Source organism: Dendrobates tinctorius, unplaced genomic scaffold, assembly GCF_039654945.1.
Source record: "Dendrobates tinctorius isolate UK_male_01 unplaced genomic scaffold, ASM3965494v1 ptg000007l, whole genome shotgun sequence".
Lineage (NCBI taxonomy): Eukaryota > Metazoa > Chordata > Amphibia > Anura > Dendrobatidae > Dendrobates > Dendrobates tinctorius.
In genome coordinates, this window is record NW_027361675.1 from 48,471,897 (window position 1) to 48,493,689 (window position 21,793).

At 41.6% G+C, this 21,793-nt stretch overlaps 1 protein-coding gene across 1 annotated transcript in view; it reads right to left on the reverse strand.

Moving 5' to 3' along the window:
- Positions 1-21,793, reverse strand: part of DOC2B (double C2 domain beta) — a 1,203,985-nt gene that overhangs the window by 743,349 nt on the left and 438,843 nt on the right. The window contains exon 2 of the mRNA XM_073574406.1: positions 3,897-3,976. Within this exon, the coding sequence (XP_073430507.1) occupies positions 3,897-3,976 (80 nt within the window). The remainder of the gene's footprint in view (positions 1-3,896; positions 3,977-21,793) is intronic.

Below are 21,793 nucleotides of genomic sequence, written 5' to 3' on the forward strand. Positions count from 1 at the left end.
GTGTAAAATATGTTCAATTTTGCTTTATTTTTCTGTGCACTTTTGTTGTGTTTTTACATTTACAATCGAAAGGATAGGCATGCTGCAGATTTGAAAAAAAAAAACCACGGAAGGTTCTAATCTGCAAGGAAAAAATAAGCAAGATGTGCTTGAGATTTCAGAAATCATTTTGCTGATACTGCAAAACGCAAATTGTGGCAAAAACGCACCAGAAAAAATGAGGCAAAGTCGCAACATGTGAACAAGTTTTAACCCTGGTTATTAATTACTTGAAGAAAGTGATATTGTAGCTAGAAAAAGGTTGAGTCACATTGTCTTTTATACAGTATAAAGTGCTCTCAGTGAGAGAAACAAAATCGGAATCTTGTGGGTGTGATACCTTTTCATGGCTAACAAATAGTAGTGAATGTTGTTACAAAGCAAGCTTTCAGGACTGCTTACGTCCCTTCATCAGGCTGATTGTCTTTTATTTGCTTAAATAACATCATGGATGGTTATTAAAGACGCACTCCCATAAAGATACTTTTTTAAACAAATCTGTGCATATGTGTATATAGTGTAGTGTGAATATGTTTTATACTCAACTACTGCTGCCGTCTCCGGGATCCAGTGCATTTCGTCTTCTTTTCTCAGTGACATCACTATATTTCAGATTATCAAGCTCACCCTTTGCTCCATAATTGACTTTTACAATGTAAACCTACGGATGCTGCATATACTTACACTGTAAAAGCCACTTCAGGGTCGCGCAAAGCGCTGTGTGACCCAGAGAGTCTGCAGAGCAATGACGTCACTGAGAAGAGGAGCAGAGCGGTGCTGGATCCCAGAAAGAGAGTCCGTAGGTGAGTATATTAACACATACACACTGCATTACTTGCATATACACAGATTTAGGTAAAGAAAATAGGATGGCTTCTGTGACTACAAATGCTGCAAGTGCCAAAAATATCTCTGGAGTGCAAGTTGTCATTCATTATCTTTTCAGGCCGACATGCTACACAATTTGTATATAAATCCTAGATGCACTGAAGTTCTTCTGCTGTGTGCAGAACATTAGCTTTCTTTCTTCTGTATCTGTATGATGGACCATCCTAAAGGCCACCCAGAAAAAGAAAAGTAGAGCCAAGGATTTAAGTAACACTGAGCTTCTCTATCGCCATATCTGAGTGACTGGAAAGCTTCACACTGTTCCTTTAAGTGATAGACCAGAAATATCTTTACTGACTCAACCTCTTTATTTTGTGTGCAATTTGCTAAATCACACTTTTCCTTAACAGAAAAGCACAGAAATCATATTACACCCTTTGTATTTTCTGTTCTGATTCAGATAAAAAGATATTTAATTTTAGCAATTTTTCCTAATTTACCCTACTGTACAGACACAATTAGGTTTCAGTCCATTATTACTCATTACTGAGGAGGGTAAGAGAATCAAGGTGAGAAGCAATGAGGAAGAGTTCAGCTTTTGACTACAGCAGACACGTAAGCTAGAGACCATTATATTAATGGCTATATATGACAAAAGGGACAAAAACAATAGTCCCTTTTGCCATATTTATACGTTGGACTTGAATTAATAAAATGCTGTCCCTAACATGAGCAGCATATATAGTGGCATATCTACTTTAAAAGATTTGTCTTTTAAAGGGCCCATCTTTGCATGCTCTATAAGGACATGCTGTATTAATCTAGGCAGCTGATCTCTCAGTTTGGCTTGGACAGACTTTTAGCATCCACCTGAACTAATGGATTTAATTCATATAAAAGTGATACAGTATGTATAAATAGTGATGATAGGCGCATTAATTCATTTATGCAGTGTTGTGTAATTACCTTCCACACTTACATTGCTCTTAGATACACTGTCATCGTAACTTTCTAATAGGTCACTGATAAATTCAAATTCAAAGAAGCTTTATTGGCAGGACTAAATACACATTAGTTTCGCCAAAGCAAGTGTACAAAAGGGAATAGGGATAGGGACTGTCGGGATGTTGGGTAGGGGCTGTAGGAAAGGTGGATGGGGGCAGATCCAGGATGGGGCTATAGAAGTCCATGGCATAGGGAAGGTGGATGGGGGGATGGGGCAGATCCAGGGTGGCGCTATAGAAGTTCATGGCATAGGGAAGGTGAATGGGGGGCATGGGGCAGATCCAGGGTGGGGGCCATAGAAGTCCATGGCATATCATAGTTCTCTTTCTCGCAGTCTATGACATTCGCTCACATATTGCGCTGCTATCTCCACTGCTCTCTCTTCTTCCCCTAGCAGGATATATGTTTTCTCTTCCTCCTTCATGGTGATGAAATCCGGGAAGAGATGTGAGAGTCTCCTGAAGTGAGTGTCCCTCACTGCTGAGTATTTGGGGCAGTGTAGCAGTAAGTGAGTCTCATCCTCCAGGGCCTCCTGGTCACAGTGTTGGCACAGTCTTTCCTCCCTGGGCTTGTAGCTGTGCCTGTGTCGGCCGGATTCAATGGCCAGACTGTGGGCACTGAGTCTATATCATTAACAATTGGCCGATCATTGAAACGTCAGTATTTGCCATAACGATGCAATAATCCAAAAATGAATAAGATTTTACAATGATTCATAAAATCAATTGAGTACTATTTATTTTAAATCTAATGACATTAAAATCTAGTTTATTTGTCTGGTTATACAATATTTTAGAAATACTGGATTCTACAAATTAAATCACACTAAATAGATTTTTAAGTACAAATTCATGAGAGTTTATTGAATCATATTTTAATTATGTCACACAATAATTTATAACAGCACTTGCAGTAGAATAAGAAGATGGCAAAGTGTAAACAAATGCCTTTATTTAGGTTGAGGATTTTGGAATAAACTCTCAAAGGTTACATTACGTGTCAACACAATGTATCTTCATCATAGTTGTAGAGAAGATTAAAAAACTGCACCCCTTTCAAGGATATCTCACAGGAACACAACTACATTTTGAATAGAGCTCTTATTTCTGGACAAACAGTGAGGGCAGGGGATCAGTATTGCAAAGCTAGAAGTAGTGAGAAAGGATGAAAGATGATAGAAGAGTTTGTAATGTGACAGAGTTCATCTCAGCTGTGCTGCCCCTGTTTCCTCATCAACTTTATCTGAAAGGTGAGTCATCTGTGCTCTGTACCCAGCACTGTTTAATCATGCTGGAGGTTAGACCAGGAGATCAAGGATGTGTCATTATTTCTGACACACTGAGAAACCTAACCTACGGTGGGGGACTGTTCTCTCTCTAAGATGTTGCTTTCTGATTATACTTGGGAAAAGCCCTATTTTGGGAATAAGTTCATGCCCCTGGTGAAATCTCACTAACCATATCAACTCTGACTTAAAAAAAGTTAACTCATTAGGTGCAAAATACTTTGTTTGCTAATATCTCTGCAACGGAGAGGCTAAATTCAAAAACAGAACAAAACCATATTTTATTCCACTCTGCAGAAACAATTACATTGTATCCCTGGCATTGAGCAGTTTTTCCATTGAAAGCTGTTTATAACCAGACATATAACTTGCTTCATTCACTACAGAGGGAATTAAAAATTTCTCGTAGCCAATAAATTGATAGGCCTTCTATGCAAAGCAAACCTTTTTTGGTACATACTTATGTTTAAAAAGATGTTTCATTATATTTTGTAAAGCTTAGCTTATTTCCTACTGACACCTGTCCTAGAGTGCAAACAAAGGTACAAATCAATGTAAGAAGTTTAGATAATATGAATAAGGTTCACGAGCAGTCAATGCATTCTGTGAGATACTGGCAAGGATTGGAGGCAGATGAGTAATTTCAATTGACAATACTGTTCTGCGTGGAGGTTAATTGAGGCCTAGTGCCTCAGGATACATACAATGAATGTTAGATGTAAAGCAGACAGGAACATACCTTGGCTTTATTGATTGTGCAGTGCAGAGCATTGTTTTCCTGATCGTATAGCAAGCTAAAGTCCAGTGTCCCCAAGGTAGCTGGAAGAGATGAGAAAAATAGACTGTTAGCTCTTGCTACAAAATTATTATTTTGTTTTTAGGAATACCAGAATGTACTTGTCAATGACAGGCACCAATTGTATGTAAAATACAGATATGTTTTACTAATATGCAGAAATATAAATGTAGAAATGCATAAAAGAAGTGGATTCAATGTATATTTCACGTTATCAGCATGTACAGAAAACCTAAATGTTGCTTGCAGACAGTTTTTTACCGTATTGTTTTAATAAACTATTTGTAATATTGTTGTATATTTCTATCATCTCAAATCTGATGTTGTTGTGTCAAAACAGATTGAGCTCCAAAGAACCAAACTGAATTTACCAGCGAAAGCCATGACAAGGCAGGCAATTTGCAACAGGGGTACTATAACATTCCATGGAGACCACTCAGATGAATAGCATACCATATACAATTAATGTATAGAGGGCCTAAATCTGCTAGAATGAGAACTGCTCTTAATGATCTCTCTATTTTACGCCATTGAGCAGGGTTCTAAGCGGCGGACCTCTCTGTGATGTCTATTCATCCTATCAGAACATTTGCATTTTGACCCAGAGGTGCTTCACAGAATTTTAATGAAAAATAAATTTTTCATTTTAATAATTAGCACATTTTGTCATGCAATTTCTCCTGAACATGCAACACAACATATTTGGTTGGAAATTGGGGCACTTGGCATGGAAGGATTGTTATTTGTCTTTCAGAGTGCAATTTTGCTTGGAATAGATAGTGGATGCCATGTCGTATTAACAGAACCCCTGAGGTGCCAAAACAGAAGAAACCCCCAACAATGACCCCATTTTATACTACACCTCTATGGGAATTAATCTAGGAGTATAGTGATCATTTGAATACGTAGATGCGTCACTGAATTTTATAAGATTTGGCAATGAGACATTGTGGTTTTTCCAATAAAATGTTGCTTTAGCCACAATTTTTTCATTTATGCAAGGGTAACAGAAGAAGAAAAAATACAATTTGTAAGGCATTTTTTTTCTGAGTACACCAATACTACTTTATGTGGTAAGGAGCTAGTGTTTGGACAACTCAAAAGGAAAGGATCATTATTTTAAAGTGCAGAATTGATGGAATGGTTTGTCAATGTCATCATATTAACAGAAACCTCCCCAACCTTCCCCATTTTACAAATTAAAACCCTCCCTGAATTCACCTAGGGTGCAATGAGCATGTTAATAAAACAGGTCTTTAGCAAAAAAAAGTTATCAGTAGGCTGCGAAAATAGAAAAAGTTACATTTCCACTGAATTGTTTTATCCCCAAAGTTTTAATTCACAAGGGTAAAAAAGAGAAATGCACTTCATAATTTATTTGCTACACAATTTTTCTAGAATGCAGCAATATTGTGTTTAGGCTAGATTCACATTTAACCCCTTCCCGACCCATGACGCCGACATAGGCATCATGGTATAAATCAGCCTCCTGCGGGTCGGGTGACTGGGGTCATTGAAAGGTCACCCGACTCGCACACACAGGACCCTTAACCATACTTAACCACAGGGGGCGTGGCTTAGCCCCCAATTGGCTACGATCTCTCTGATTGGCTGTTGAAAGTGAAACAGCCAATCAGAGCGATAGCAATATTTCATCAATGAAATTTGATGAAATATTACAATTCAGCCATGGCCTATGCTGCAGTAGCATTGGACATGGCTGGAGACACTAATCTGACCCCCCCACACCGGCTGGCGAGGGCAATCGGCCCCTGCCATGGACTGACGGCAGCGATCGGCCGCCACTGTCACAATCTGCTCTTCCTCCCCTCCCCCCACAGTGCAATCACACCCCCTTACCTTCCACGGTGCCTCCGAGTCCCGCTCTGGCTCCTGGTGTCCCGCCATCCCAGCTCATGGGTGCCGCCATCTTGGAAAATGGCGGGCACATGCGCAGTGCGATTGTAATATTTCACCAATAAAATTTGGTGAAATACTACAATCAAGCCATGGCCAATGCTGCAATAGCATTGGCCATGGCTGCAGACACCGATGAGACCCCTCCCACTGACTGACGGCACCGATCGGCCGCCACCACCGACTGACGGTAGTGATCAGTCGCCGCAGTCATCATCAGCTCCCCTCCTCCTTCCCTCTGCTCCCCCCAGCCTTCCGATCCCCCCTCACCCTCCCCGGTACCTCCTGTCCCTCTGGCCTTCCCGGTGTCCCGCATCATGGGCGCCGCCATCTTGGAAAATGGCGGGCGCATGCGGAGTGCGCCCACTGGAATCTGCCAGCTGCAGATTCCATTCATTTATTTTGATCACTGTGATAAACTCTCACAGTGATAAAAATAAAAAAAGTACATAAACCCCCCCATTTATCACCCCCATAGGTAGGGACAAATAATAAAATAAGGAAAATATTTTTATTTTTCCATTAGGGTTAGGGTTGGAGTTAGGATTAGAAATAGGGTTAGGGTTAGAAATAGGGTTAGGGTTAGAATTAAGGATAAGGTTGGAATTAGGGTTAGGGTTGGAATTAGGGTTAGGGTTAGAATTAGGATTAGGGTTGGAATTAGGGTTAGGGTTGGAATTAGGGTTGGGATTAGGGTTAGGGTTGTAATTAGGGTTAGGGTTGGAATTAGGGTTAATATTAGGGTTAGGGGTGGGTTGGGGTTGGTATTAGGGTTATGCTTGTGGTTAGGGTTAGAGTTGGGATTAGGGTTAGGGGTGTGTTGGGGTTAGGGTTGTGGTTAGGGTTATGATTAGGGTTGGGATTAGGATTAGGGGTGTGTTGGGGTTAGGTTTGGAGTTAGAATTGAGGGGTTATCACTGTTTAGGCATATCAGTGGGTCTCCAAACGACACATGGTGCCACCATTTATTCCTGCCAATTTTGCATTCAAAAAGTCAAACAGTGGTCCCTCCATTCCGAGCCCCAACGTGTGCCCAAACAGTTTTACCCCCACATATGTGGTATCAGCGTACTCAAGAAAAATTGCACAACAACTTTTGGGGTCTAATTTCTCCTGTTACCCTTGGGAAAATAAAAAATTGGGGGGCTAAAATAATTATTTTTGTGGAAAAAATGATTTTTTTATTTTCATGGCTCTGCGTTATAAACTTCTGTGAAGCACTTGGGGGTTCAACGTCCTCACCACACATCTAGATAAGTTCCTTGGGTGGTTTAGTTTCCAAAATGGGGTCACTTGTGGGGGGTTTCCACTGTTTAGGTGCATCAGGGGCTCTCCAAACATAACTTGACGCCTGCAGGCCATTCCATCAAGTCGGCATTTCAAAATGTCACTACTTCCCTTCCGAGCCCCAACATGTGCCCAAACAGTGGTTCCCCCCACATATGAGGTACCAGCATACTCAGGACAAACTGGACAACAACTTTTGGGGTCCAATTTCTCTTGTTACCCTCGTGAAAATTAAAAATAGCAGACTAAAAAATCATTTTTGAGGAAAAAAATGATTTTTTATTTTCTCTGCTCTGCGTTATAATCTTCTGTGAAGCACTTGGGGGTTCAAAGTGCTCACCACCCATCTAGATAAGTTCCTTCTGGGGTCTAGTTTTCAAAATGGGGTAACTTGTGCGGGAGCTCCAATGTTTAGGCACACAGGGACTCTTCAAACGCGACATGGTGTCCGCTACCGATTGGAGCTAATTTTCTATTCAAAAAGTCAAATGGCACTCCTTCCCTTCCGGGCCCTGCCGTGTGCCCAAACAGTGGTTTATGACCACATATGAGGTATCGGTGTACTCAGGAGAAATTGCCCAGCAAATGTTAGGATCCATTTTACCCTTATGCCCATGTGAAAATGAAAAAACTGAGGCTAAAAGAAAATTTTTGTGAAAAAAAGTACTTTCTTTTTTTACGGATCAATTTGTGAAGCACCTGGGGATTCAAAGTGATCACTATGCATCTAGATAAGTTCCTTGTAGGGTCTAGTTTCCAAAATGGGGTCAATTGTGGGAGAGCTCCAATGTTTAGGCACACAGGGGCTCTCCAAACGTGACATGGCAACCGCTAAATATTCCAGCATATTTTCCATTCAAAAAGTCAAATGGTGCTCCTTCCCTTCTGAGCCCTGCAGTGTGCCCAAACAGTGGTTTATGACCACATATGAGGTATCTGTGTACTCAGAAGAAATTACCCAACAAATTTTAGGATGCTAAAAGAAAATTTTTGTTGGAAAAATTAAAATGTTCATTCTTTCCTTCCATGTTGCTTCAGTCCTTGTTAAGCACCTGAAGGGTTAATAATCTTCTTGGATGTAGTTTTGAGTAGTTTGAGGGGTGCAGTTTATAGAATGGTGTCACGTTTGAGTTTTTTCTGCCATATAGACCCCTCAAAGTGACTTCAAATGTGAGATCGTCCCTAAAAAAAATGGTTTTGTAAATTTTGTTGTAAAAATGTGAAATCGCTGGTCAACTTTTAACCCTTATAACTTCCTAACAGAAAATATTTTGTTTCCAAAATTGTGCTGATGTAAAGTAGACATGTGGGAAATGTTATTTATTAACTATTTTGTGTCACATAACTCTCTGGTTTAACAGAATAAAAATTGAAAATTTGAAAATTGCAAAATTTTCATAATTTTCGCCAAATTTCCATTTTTTTCACAAATAAACAAAAAAATTATCGACCTAAATTTACCACTAACATGAAGCCCAATTTGTCACGAAAAAACATTCTCAGAATCGCTAGGATGCTTTGAAGCGTTCTTGAGTTATTACCTCATAAAGTGACACTGGTCAGAATTGCAAAAAATGGCCAGGTCATTAAGGTCAAAATAGGCTGAGTCATGAAGGGGTTAACCTGTGTTTTACGCACAGCACTTATGTCAAGTTTTCCATGTAAATCTGCAAAAAACAGCATCAATACAGAACCCCTGATGAAACCTTTCACTGTAATGAAGCAGATTGACTCACTTTGGACTCCGTCTGCCGATTTTCCAGTGGTGCCTGTCTTTTTAGTGGTGCACAAAGCATGACTAAAGGGCCAGTCACACTAAGAGATATCGCTAGCAATATCGCTATAACTAGTGATGTTATAGCGATATTGCTAGCGATATCGCTGTGTCTGATACTTACCTACGACCAGCTCCCCCGCTGGTTATCGCTGATCGCGCGAGAACAGGCTGGACTGTTTCTCGTCGTCAGCTTCCTGCTGGGCTTCCTGCTGTGAAGACGAGCGACGTGTGGAGCCGGGCGGGAGGACGCAGGATCGCCTGGTGTGACAGGTAAGTAGCGACCCCCGTCCCCAGCGATGTCGCTGGTGAGATCTGCCTGTGTGGCAGCTCACTAGCGACCACTTAGCGATGTACCAGCGATCCTGACCGTGTCATATCGCTGGTCGGGATCGCTGGTACATCGCTAAGTGTGACAGTACCTAAAAACACAAGACACCATCAGAACAGATGGAATTATCAGAAGCCATGTGGACTTCACAGAGACTCCATCTGCCTCGCTGAAGTGAATGCTTTGGTCAGAGGGTTCGTTTCAATCCTGTTTTTCAAAGTTTTAGACATAAATTCTAATGTATATGCTCAGCACAGAGAACAGGATAAAGATGAACTGAACCTTATTCCAATTCTTGGGATGAAGAATTAACAAATTAACAGCAAATTTGTCCTTGTTTTAAATTTTTTGCGCTGTTTATCATGTGGTATAAGTGATAAGACAGCTTTATTCTTCGGGTCAGTATGATTACTTCGATACCAGATTTCTATAGGGTTTTTCATGGTTTACTACTTTTATGCACTTAAAACACTTTTCTTTTGCAAAAAATAATAATTTGCTTAGCCATTCATTAAGAGATAAAACAATCTGATTTTTTTTTTTTTGCAGAATGAGTTGAAATTTTAATTGTTACCATTTTGGTGTACACAATGTTCTGGGATCACAATTTATTCCAACTTTTGGGATACAGGATGAACAAATAAACAGCAAATCACAAATTGCATTTTGTATTTTTTATGCTGTTCACCATGCAGTTAAAGGGATAAGAGAATTACCAGATTTACTGTATATATTTTTTTATGATTTTCTATTTTTGCACACTCAAAGTAATTTTTTTTGCAAAAAATAATTTGCTTTTACATCTTCATTTTCTGAAAGGTATAACTTTTATATTTTTCTGCTGACTTAGATGTGAGAGCTTAATTTGTAGAATAACATAAAACTTTTAGTGATACCCTTGTTCATGTGACTTTTTGATCGTGTTTCATTCCATTTTGTGTAATGATGTAACTTTTTGTGTCTGATGAAAAATCATAATTTTTGAGGATTTAAAAAAAAAATTTTTTTTACAGTGCTTGCCAAAGTAGTTAAATAATGTGACAGTTTTATAGATCAGACCATTTCATACTAAAAATGTGTACTTTTTTTAATTTTTATTTATTTTTTTACATAACAAATGCTTCAAAACATTTTTCCAATTATTTTTTGGACTTTATTTTGTGGTGATTTTTTACATATTTGTAATTTTTTAAACTTTAAACCTTATTTATTCCATCTATGAGACTTGCATATTCAGTAGCTCTAATTGCAGTAGGGGTGGTGATGGCAATGACCCTGGTTATTACAGCAGGAGCTTTGCTATTAGCTAAGCTGAGCTCCCAGCGGGACCTGTGTGTCATATGATGTTAAGTAAACACCAAAAACACCAGAGCAAAAGAATCCTTACCGCCAAGACACTTTAGGTACTGACACAGCCTCCTTGTGCTAAGGCAACAGTCAGACTCTACACCTGAAAATCCTTCGGGTGCTCATCCAAGGAAAAAACAGTTTCAAAATCACCATACGTAGAAAAATGAATGGCACTCACCGGTCAAGATTTGAAACTTTATTGAAAAATCTTCAACGGGAGAATGGGAACAGGGGTGCAGGAATGATGTTAAGACCTTTTCCATTATGATGACATACAGATTCGTCATATGTCGGGGAATCTGTCGGTAGAATATACCCTCCTAAGCTTTCTATATGGGCAAGCATGCCATAGGAAGTTGAATAAAATGATACTGTCATATCTGCAATCCTATGTCTTAATTACAGAGAAGTCCTCATTTTTCTTAATTTGTAAGTGAGCTATTATGATCTACTAGATTAAGGCCCGATGCTATCGCATCGAGAGGATAGTGACACACCTCTTGCCATGATAACCCTCAATACACACACACCTCCTCAACATACACTCCTCTCACCTTTCACCATCTCCACTCACATCCACTCACTCTTTCACTCCACATACGACCCTTTCTCTCACTCCGTCTCTCATACTCACACCATCATCGTTGCTGCTCCACGATCCCCGACATCTTCTTCCGCCGGCGCCATCCTGGATCCCGACATTGTCCACGCTGGCGACATGTTCTTGCGGCCATGCCATCTTGAGTATTCTGAAATCCTGCGAGTGGACATTAGTGGAGATAGTGAAAGGTGAGAGGAGTGTGTGTTGAGGAGTGGTGTGTTGAGGGTTAACATGGCAAGAGGTGTGCTGTGACGTCACCAGTTACAACTGGACGGAAGTTGTTACAACCCGAAAGCTGCTTAGCGCATTTATTATAGTAGATTAAGGCCCGATGCTATCGCATCAAGAGGATAGTGACACACCTCTTGCCATGTTAACCCTCAATACACACACACACCTCCTCAACACACCACACCGCCTCAACACACACTCCTCTCACCTTTCACCATCTCCACTCACGTCCACTCACTCTTTCACTCCACATACGACCCTTTCTCTCACTCCGTCTCTCATACTCACACCGTCATCGTCGCTGCTCCACGATCCCCGACATCTTCTTCCGCCGGCGCCATCCTGGATCCCGACATTGTCCACGCCGGCGACATGTTCTTGCGGCCATGCCATCTTGAGTATTCTGAAATCCTGCGAGTGGACATTAGTGGAGATAGTGAAAGGTGAGAGGAGTGTGTGTTGAGGAGTGGTGTGTTGAGGGTTAACATGGCAAGAGGTGTGCTGTGACGTCACCGGTTACAACTGGACGGAAGTTGTTACAACCCGGAAGCTGCTTAGCACATTTATTATAGTAGATTAAGGCCCGATGCTATCGCATCAGGAGGATAGTGACACACCTCTTGCCATGTGAACCCTCAACACACAGTCCTCCTCAACACACCACACCGCCTCAACACACACTCCTCTCACCTTTCACCATCTCCACTCACGTCCACTCACTCTTTCACTCCACATACGACCCTTTCTCTCACTCCGTCTCTCATACTCACACCGTCATCGTCGCTGCTCCATGATCCCCGACATCTTCTTCCGCCGGCGCCATCCTGGATCCCGACATTGTCCACGCTGGCGACATGTTCTTGCGGCCATGCCATCTTGAGTATTCTGAAATCCTGCGTGTGGACATTAGTGGAGATAGTGAAAGGTGAGAGGAGTGTGTGTTGAGGAGTGGTGTGTTGAGGGTTAACATGGCAAGAGGTGTGCTGTGACGTCACCAGTTACAACTGGATGGAATTTGTTACAACCCGGAAGCTGCTTAGCGCATTTATTATAGTAGATTAAGGCCCGATGCTATCGCATCGAGAGGATAGTGACACACCTCTTGCCATGTTAACCCTCAATACACACACACCTCCTCAACACACCACACCGCCTCAACACACACTCCTCTCACCTTTCACCATCTCCACTCACGTCCACTCACTCTTTCACTCCACATACGACCCTTTCTCTCATTCCGTCTCTCATACTCACACCGTCATCGTCGCTGCTCCACGATCCCCGACATCTTCTTCCGCAGGCGCCATCCTGGATCCCGACATTGTCCACGCCGGCGACATGTTCTTGCGGCCATGCCATCTTGAGTATTCTGAAATCCTGCGAGTGGACATTAGTGGAGATAGTGAAAGGTGAGAGGAGTGTGTGTTGAGGAGTGGTGTGTTGAGGGTTAACATGGCAAGAGGTGTGCTGTGACGTCACCAGTTACAACTGGACGGAAGTTGTTACAACCTGGAAGCTGCTTAGCGCATTTATTATAGTAGATTAAGGCCCGATGCTATCGCATCGGGGGGATAGTGACACATCTCTTGCCATGTGAACCCTCAACACACACTCCTCCTGAACACACCACACCGCCTCAACACACACTCCTCTCACCTTTCACCATCTCCACTCACTCCTTCAATCCACATACGACCCTTTCTCTCACTCCGTCTCTCATACTCACACCGTCATCATCGCTGCTCCACGATCCCCGACATCTTCTTCCACCGGCGCCATCCTAAATCCCGACGTTGTCCACGCCGGCGACATGTTCATGCGGCCACGCCATCTTGAGTATTCTAAAATCCTGCGACTGGACGTTAGTGGAGATAGTGAAAGGTGACAGGAGTGTGTGTTGAGGAGGAGTGGTGTGTTGAGGGTTAACATGGCAAGAGGTGTGCTGTGACATCACCAGTTACAACTGGACGGAAGTTGTTACAACCCGGAAGCTGCTTAGCGCATTTATTATTGTAGATAGATGTATCACACCTATGTTTTTATGTGGATAAGATATTTACATAGTGAGCCTCAAGAAAGACAGTATTACTGATGTATGTAAAGTGCTATTGAAATAATAGTACTCTATTAATAAATAAAAAATTAATTATTATTACCTAAGTTATGTAGGTATGTTTTAGCTATGTAGTTGAAATCTACGTATGCTTGCCTAAATTTTTTTTGTTTTTGCCTTTTTTTTTTTAATCTATATATACCTATACCTATGTATATTTTTATGGATTTAAATATGTCTATGACATATATGTGAAAGAGATAATTAGTGTAAGATATATCTATCTGCTTAAAATATTTATATATATATAACATATATCAAGCTATGTATAGAAGTCTTAGAAGTCTATTATCTATATCTATTTAGAATGTAACTATTATTTATATATCTATATATCTATCAATTCCAGGACCAACTTAAATTGTCCATGGGCAAATACAGGTTCGGGCAAAAAAATTCCAACTCGATTGAGGGTCTGTCCTTGGGATTTGTTAATGGTCATAGCAAAAGCAGGTTTTAGAGGAAACTGTCGATGTTTTAATTTAAAAGGTAACCCAGTTTCTGAAGGACACAAATCGATGCGTGGAATAAACACAATGTCTCCTTCAGCTGAGCCAGTAATCACTTTAGCCTGTATGATGTTGCGGAGTAAGGCAATGACAATGAGGCGAGTGCCATTGCAGAGACCTTTCTTGGTGTTTAGGTTTCAATGGTGCCAATTTTAAGTTTTAAGAGATGTGATGGCATTCCTGATGGTGTCAGAGAGTTTAAAAATTCAACTGGGTAGTTTTCACATTCCTCTGCCTCATCAGCATCGACAGAATCATCACTTGTATATACAGTATAATCACCACTAATGCGATCCATTACTTTACAGTTCAGAAAATCGACGTCATCATTTTTCGGACATAGTATAGCATGTGATGCAGCAGTGTCGAGGCTTTGTTGGTCATTAACATCAATGCAAATATGGTCTCCAAAGATCTCGGTTACTATAGAGCCAGTGCAAAGCATGTCTGGAGGAATTTCAATGATATCCTCTCCAAGGTTATGTTCATTAGACAGCTCACCATTTCCAAGTTTAAGCAACCAAGTGCTGTATTCAGGATCAGTGGAGCGCATGTTGTTAATTAGCGGTAGTCTGGTAAAATGTTGCCAATGTTCTGAATATTTAATGCAGGAATCTACAATGTCTATTCTTGTTCCATGAGCGATGACGGGAAGACATTGTCTGAAGTCTCCTCCAAGAACAATAACTTTACCTCCAAATGGTGTTTTATTTTTTTCAGCAACATTTGTTGTCATGATGTCACGTAGAAGTCTATCTATCACATTCAATGCATGTTTTTGGACCATAGTGCACTCATCAATAATAAAAAGTTTTGTACTCTGTAAATGTTTTCCTGCATTTGTATCGTTTTTAATCCTGGAAACAGATGTTTCGTTGATCGGAATAGGTATGCCATATAGAGAGTGGATTGTTCGGCCTCCTTGTATCAAGTTAGATGCTATTCCTGTAGTTGCTGCAGGTGACACAATTTCTCCTTGTCCTCTTAAATGATGTGTAAGTAGATGGTATAGGTAGGTCTTTCAACTGCCACCAGGTCCATCGAGAAAAAAGCACTTTGGTAATAAACTGCTATTTTGTAAAGCTTCAGTAATGACATCATAGGCAAAAAGTTGCTCCTGATTAAGAGTTTCTTTCATCTCTGCAGCTTTTTTTAACTCATAATCCTTATCATATTGTTTAAGGAGTTGTTTAATATTTTTTGCTGGGCGTGGTAAATTATAATCAGCAAAAGTTTTTCCATGGACTATGAGGACATCTTGGACATCTTTCATAGCATATCCTTCACAATCGATACACTCTTCAGTGTTGCTGTGGTATGTATGACAATAGTCTTGTAAAAAATGGTCCTTAAATTCATTCCACAATTCAAGTGGATTACTGGGGGGGCCAAAAATACAGATATAAGCAAACATGTCTCTAAGTTGGGAAGGCATGTTAAGAATGCAAGCATCTGTTAAAGTATGTCTCCAAATGCTATCATCGAATAATAATCCAAGTGCTAACGCAGCATCCTTAAAGGTTTCATGCATAACTCCATTGACGGTTTGAATGCTGTCAAAACTGGTAGCAGCTTTTACATGCAGTAACAACAAACGTAAATAATAGCGTTCTTGGTCTTTCACACTAACAGTATACATTCTTCCAATAACTGTGAGACCCCCTCGTTTTCTTTGTTCCCATGTGCCTTGTTTCCAAACGTAGTGTTCTGGAATTTCGCGGTAGAAATAGTTATGTGCATTGTGGTCGATCTTATTAAGGTTGAAATACGCCATAAGTGTAGAATTGGAATTGAGCTTTTGATGGATGTTGCCTGCAGAGTCATTCTCATGAAAATAGAGTGGTTGAGAATTAGGCAGATGTACGGCTAGGCGAATGATGGCATGAGATTGTTTATGCATAGGAAAAGCAAATATCCGCCATGCAGCTTCAGGTGCACTAACATATCTGGTATCCGTAAATTGGTGTGTTTCATCATGTTGGATGTTATTTTGGGAAATTTCAAGGTTGGCTTTGTCTTGTCCTTTGTAAACGTATTTAAATAAATATTTTACACTTTGAATGGAAGCACATATTTCTACATTAATATGGCACTTGTATTTGGTGAGTAAAAATGGGTTATATGGAACTACCCATGAATTGTCAATCGTCTTAGAATGGTGTTCATATGTTTTGCCAATGGGTCTGCGGTAAGTGGGATAGCCATCCTTTTCTTTGATGGTATATGGTTGGTTTTGTTTTGGGAAACCTTTGCTACACTTTCCAAGATCCATACAGGGAGAATTAGGATTGTGTTCTCCACAGGGACCATGAATCATGTGTTGAAGAACAATGTTATGGAGCTGAGGGTAGATTGTTTCATCAGGTATTTCAGCCCAGACTATATTGTCTATGTCCGCCTCAGTCCGTAATTTAGACAGGCTGTCAAGAATAATTAAAATATGAGCGTGTGGGAGACCACGCTTCTGAAATTCAATGACATGGACCATTGCAGTGACGTTTCCAAATAATCCACTGCTAATGTCTTTTAAGAGGGATTCCAGTTTAATTTTAAAGACACGTGCAACCAAGTCTGGTCTGTGTTCAACACGCTGCCACGGTTCTAAATGTGTAGTAATCTCATTCCACTTAGGATTACATGTCATGGTGATAAATAGATCTGGTCGACCATACTTTGTAACAATAGCCATAGCATCCTGGTAGCGCTGCTGCATGTTTCTTGGACTGCCTTCAAAAGAAGATGGTAAAATGATGGTTTTCCCAATAGGGATGCCCTTTTGAACCGATTTTTTGAGTAGATGTTCTTGAAGGAGGCAGTAATCCTCCACTTTTAAATCTTTTTGGTGTTTGTGGATGTAATGTAGGCGATTAGCTTCGATTTTGACATAAGCATCTACTAAATATTGCTGTGTTAGCTTACCACCATTGAGGAGTGGATTAAAGTAATTTCTGACAGATAACATATAGCAATAGTATTGGAGTTGAGTGATCCTCCTCGAACTTTTGCCTTGTTGTTTGAGTCCATCATGCCATCCTTGGTCTCCATAAGGGAAAAATATTGGATAGAGGAGGGCATCCAAATTGCTATGGAGAATACTAATTTGTTGTGTTTTTGGAGCTAAAGGGTTATGGGGATCAGGTTTTAAATGAATTAATATGTCTCTATTGAAAGGTGGCTCACCATTGTCATTTTGAAACACGACTGCTACTTCACTGACAGTGGGATTATTGTAGCGTCGAGGGTCTTGAGTACGATCTTGTTTAATAGCCATAGTGATGTTTGGCATGACAGTTCTGTTTTGTAGAGATTTAATTTTTTCTTGTTCTTCCACATCACGTAACATTTGATAAGCTTCCACAAAAGGATTAATAGTTTGGATTTGAAGGGCAATAATGTTCATCAATGTAGGATGACATTTTTGATTTTCTTTACATCGTAAGCGTTGTTCGTTTGCGGTAGTGGTATCGAGAATGTAAAGTTGGGCAAATGCGCATTGCTGGTCATCTGTGGGATGTAGTGTTCCAGTTCTATGATAGATCTGGCCATGTATGCGGAAACAGTATGGGCCATATCCAGGAGGTGGTGAAATATTTGCACCCATGGAGGCAAAAGCAAAGGAACTGTTAATACTTCGAATATTATCCATGAAATTTTTGCTAAATTCACTTTGCCCTTTCAGCAAACGTGTAAAGACATCAGGATATTGTAGTATGGGTACATGGACTTTACCCTTCTGACAGCAGAGCGTAAAGTTGTTATCAGAAGGTATCTCTGCTACAAAATGCAAAGCTTCGCAATGCTCACATACATGGGTCATGTCACCACAGCTGTGTTCGGTAATACTATTTTCATCATTAGTGAAAATGTGAGGTTGTAGTAGAAGTGCATGTCCAACCGATGGGGTGTGCCTAGTTTTGAGACCAACGTATATTTGTCTTGGTTGCACTTTCTGCGGGCTAACTGCAGCTTGTATGTGAAGAAACTGTGCGTTGGTATTGAATGGTGGTATTGATAGGGCAGAAACAGATTACTGATTAGTTATGTCAGTGAACGGCATATAGGATGAAGTGTGGTAGTAACTTGTTCCACATGCTGATGTGGAAGCATCCTGTTGTGAGTCTACTAATAATGATGAGGAAGAAGCCGTCTGTTGTTGGCGGTGATGGCGTGTAGAGGCTTCTTCAGCCAATGTAATAGATTTAGAGTTAGGGGATTCGTGTGTGAGACGACGGCGTTTATAAGCCTTAATCTTGTCAAGTCGATGCTGTTTTTCCTCAGGAGTCTCATTAGCACGGCGTTGTTTTTGTCGTAGTGCTAAAGCTGCTTTCCTTTCACTGGCATTGGCATACTGTGCATCGGTATTGAATGGTGGTATTGATAGGGCAGAAACAGATTGCTGATTAGTTATGTCAGTGAACGGCATATGGGATGAAGTGTAGCAGTAAATTGTTCCACATGCTGATGTGGAAGCATCCTGTTGTGAGTCTAATAATAATGATGAGGAAGAGGTTGTCTGTTGTCGGCGGTGACGGCGTGCAGAGGCTTCTTCAGCCAATCTTATGGATTTAGAGTTAGGGGATTCGTGTGTGAGGCGACGGCGTTTATAAGCCTTAATCTTCTCAAGGCGATGGTGTTTTTCCTCAGGAGTCTCATTAGCACGGCGTTGTTTTTGTCGTAGTGCTAAAGCTGCTTTCCTTTCACTGGCATTGGCATACTTTTTGTTATGACTCATGTTGGCACAGGTAAAGGAGTCTATTTGGCAGTTATCTGGCAGTGAAGAAGGCGTCCTGGAGTATTGTAGAGTAAACAGATACTAATTGACCCTGTAATTGCCCAGCAGTAGTTATGAAGTGGTAGTGGCAAATTGGCCCTGTAGTTAGACACCGGCAGAGGAGCAAGGCAGCAGTAGTTATGGCGGTAGAGGCAAATTGGCCCTGTAATTAGACACCGGCAGAGGAGCAAGGCAGCATTAGTTATGGCGGTAGAGGCAAATTGGCCCTGTAATTAGACACCGGCAGAGGAGCAAGGCAGCAGTAGTTATGGCGGTAGAGGCAAATTGGCCCTGTAATTAGACACCGGCAGAGGAGCAAGGCAGCAGTAGTTATGGCGGTAGAGGCAAATTGGCCCTGTAATTAGACACAGGCAGTGAACAGTCAGAGGAGCAAGGCAGCAGTACTTATGGTGGTAGAGGCAAATTGGCCCTGTAACTAGACACCGGCAGAGGAGCAAGGCAGCAGTAGTTATGGCGGTATTGGCAAATTGGCCCTGTAATTAGACACCAGCAGAGGAGCAATGCAGCAGTAGTTATGGCGGTAGAGGCAAATTGGCCCTGTAATTAGACACCGGCAGAGGAGCAAGGCAGCAGTAGTTGTGGCGGTAGAGGCAAATTGGCCCTGTAATTAGACACCGGCAGAGGAGCAAGGTAGTAGAAGTTATGGCGGTAGAGGCAAATTAGCCCTGTAATTAGACACCGGCAGAGGAGCAAGGCAGCAGTAGTTATGGCGGTAGAGGCAAATTAGCCCTGTAATTAGACACCGGCAGAGGAGCAAGGCAGCAGTAGTTATGGCGGTAGAGGCAAATTGGCCTTGTAATTAGACACCGGCAGTAAACAGGCAGATGACCAAAGCAGCAGTAGTTATGGCGATAGAGGCAAATTGGCCCTGTAATTAGACACTGGCAGAGGACAAAGGCAGCAGTAGTTATGGCAGTATAGGCAAATTGGCCCTGTAATTAGACACCGGCAGAGGACAAAGGCAGTAGTTATGGCGGTATAGGCAAATTGGTCCTGTAATTAGACACCGGCAGAGGAGCAAGGCAGCAGTAGTTATGGCGGTACAGGCAAATTGGTCCAGTAATTAGACACCGGCAGTAAACAGGCGTAGGACCAAGGCAGCAGTAGTTATGGTGGTACAGGCAATGCCAAGCGTCCGCACAGCAAGTCGGCATGAGGTAAATGACGCAATTTCACGAATGCAAGATGGCGTCGGCGAAATCTCGCGAGATTTCGCCGACGTCGTTAACACCTCTTGCCATGTTAACCCTCAACACACCACACCGCCTCAACACACACTCCTCTCACCTTTCACCTCCACTCATGTCCACTCACTCTTTCACTCCACATACGTTCCTTTCTCTCACTCCGTTTCTCATACTCACACCGTCATCGTCGCTGCCCCGACATCTTCCTCCGCCGCCGCGATCCAGGATCCAGACGTTCTCCAGGCCGCCGACATGTTCTTGCGGGACGCCATCTTGGATTTCGTGAAATCCCGCGATATTCAAGATAGCGTCGCCGCAACAACATGTCGCTGGCGTGGACGACATCGGGATCCAAAAAGATGGCGTCGGCGAAATCTCGCGAGATTACGCCGACGCCATTTTGGATCCCGATGTCGCCCACGCCAGCGACATATTCTTGCGGGACGCCATCTTGGATGTCGTGAAGTCCCGCGATATTCAAGATGGTGTCGCCGCAACAACATGTCGCTGGCATGGGCGACATCGGGATCCAAAATGGCGTCGGCGTAATCGCGCGAGATTTCGCCGACGCCATCTTTTTGGATCCCGATGTTGTCCACGCCAGCGACATATTGTTGCGGCGACGCCATCTTGAATCTCGCGGGACTTCACGACATCCAAGATGGCGTCCCGCAAGAACATGTCGGCGGCCTGGAGAACGTCTGGATCCTGGATCGCGGCAGCGGAGGAAGATGTCAGGGCAGCGACGATGACGGTGTGAGTATGAGAAACGGAGTGAGAGAAAGGAACGTATGTGGAGTGAAAGAGTGAGTGGACATGAGTGGAGGTGAAAGGTGAGAGGAGTGTGTGTTGAGGCGGTGTGGTGTGTTGAGGGTTAACATGTGCGTGTGTGTGTGGTGACGTCACCGGTTACAACTGGACGGAAGTTGTTACAACCGGAAGCTGGTTAGGGCGTTTATTATTATAGATGGGCTGGACATAGATCTCCTTGAAAATTTGTAACTATTTTAAATGAAAGGGTGCATTAGCAGTGCGAAACATAGAATAACTGATGGTCTCTTCTCATGATGTACATGTCTCACACAGGTAATGCCCTCTTTCATTTCAAGAAACCCTGGAAACAGATTCTCATGCAACTCTGAGTCCGTTCCATAGATCTTAACAGCTTATTTATTTATTAAGAAGAAAGTGGATTTTTTTTTGTAGTAAGACATTGGATCATAGAAATCAAGGTATCATATTATTCAACTTTCTAGGCCTTACATGCCCATATAGAAGGCTTAGAAGGGTTGATCCTACTGGCAGATTCCCTTTAAGGTTTTTAAAAAATGTAAGTATCATTATTGGTAGCATATGTCAGAGTGCTGTATAAAGAATGCATTCATATACTATAAGTCCCTGTTGCCTAGGGATGGTCACAAACTTTTTATTGATTATATACTTCATTTATTCTGGGCCTTTACTAGATGGGCATCTCACAGACAAATTTAGATGCACCTCCCATGGTTTCTTTAGAGCCAAAGAGAACATTGTAGAACCCAACGCAAAAGTTTTATTTTATAGACTAAAATAAAATTACACTTTTATAAAAAGTATCTGTTATACTATGGTTAGTTAGCTAAACATTAAATAGTACCCCTGTGTAATATGCATTAAATAATGGGATCATGAGACGGAAGGAAAAGTAATTGTACCGTTTAATAATAAAATAGGAACTCTTCTTTATCAATGGGCTCTTGCACAAAGCA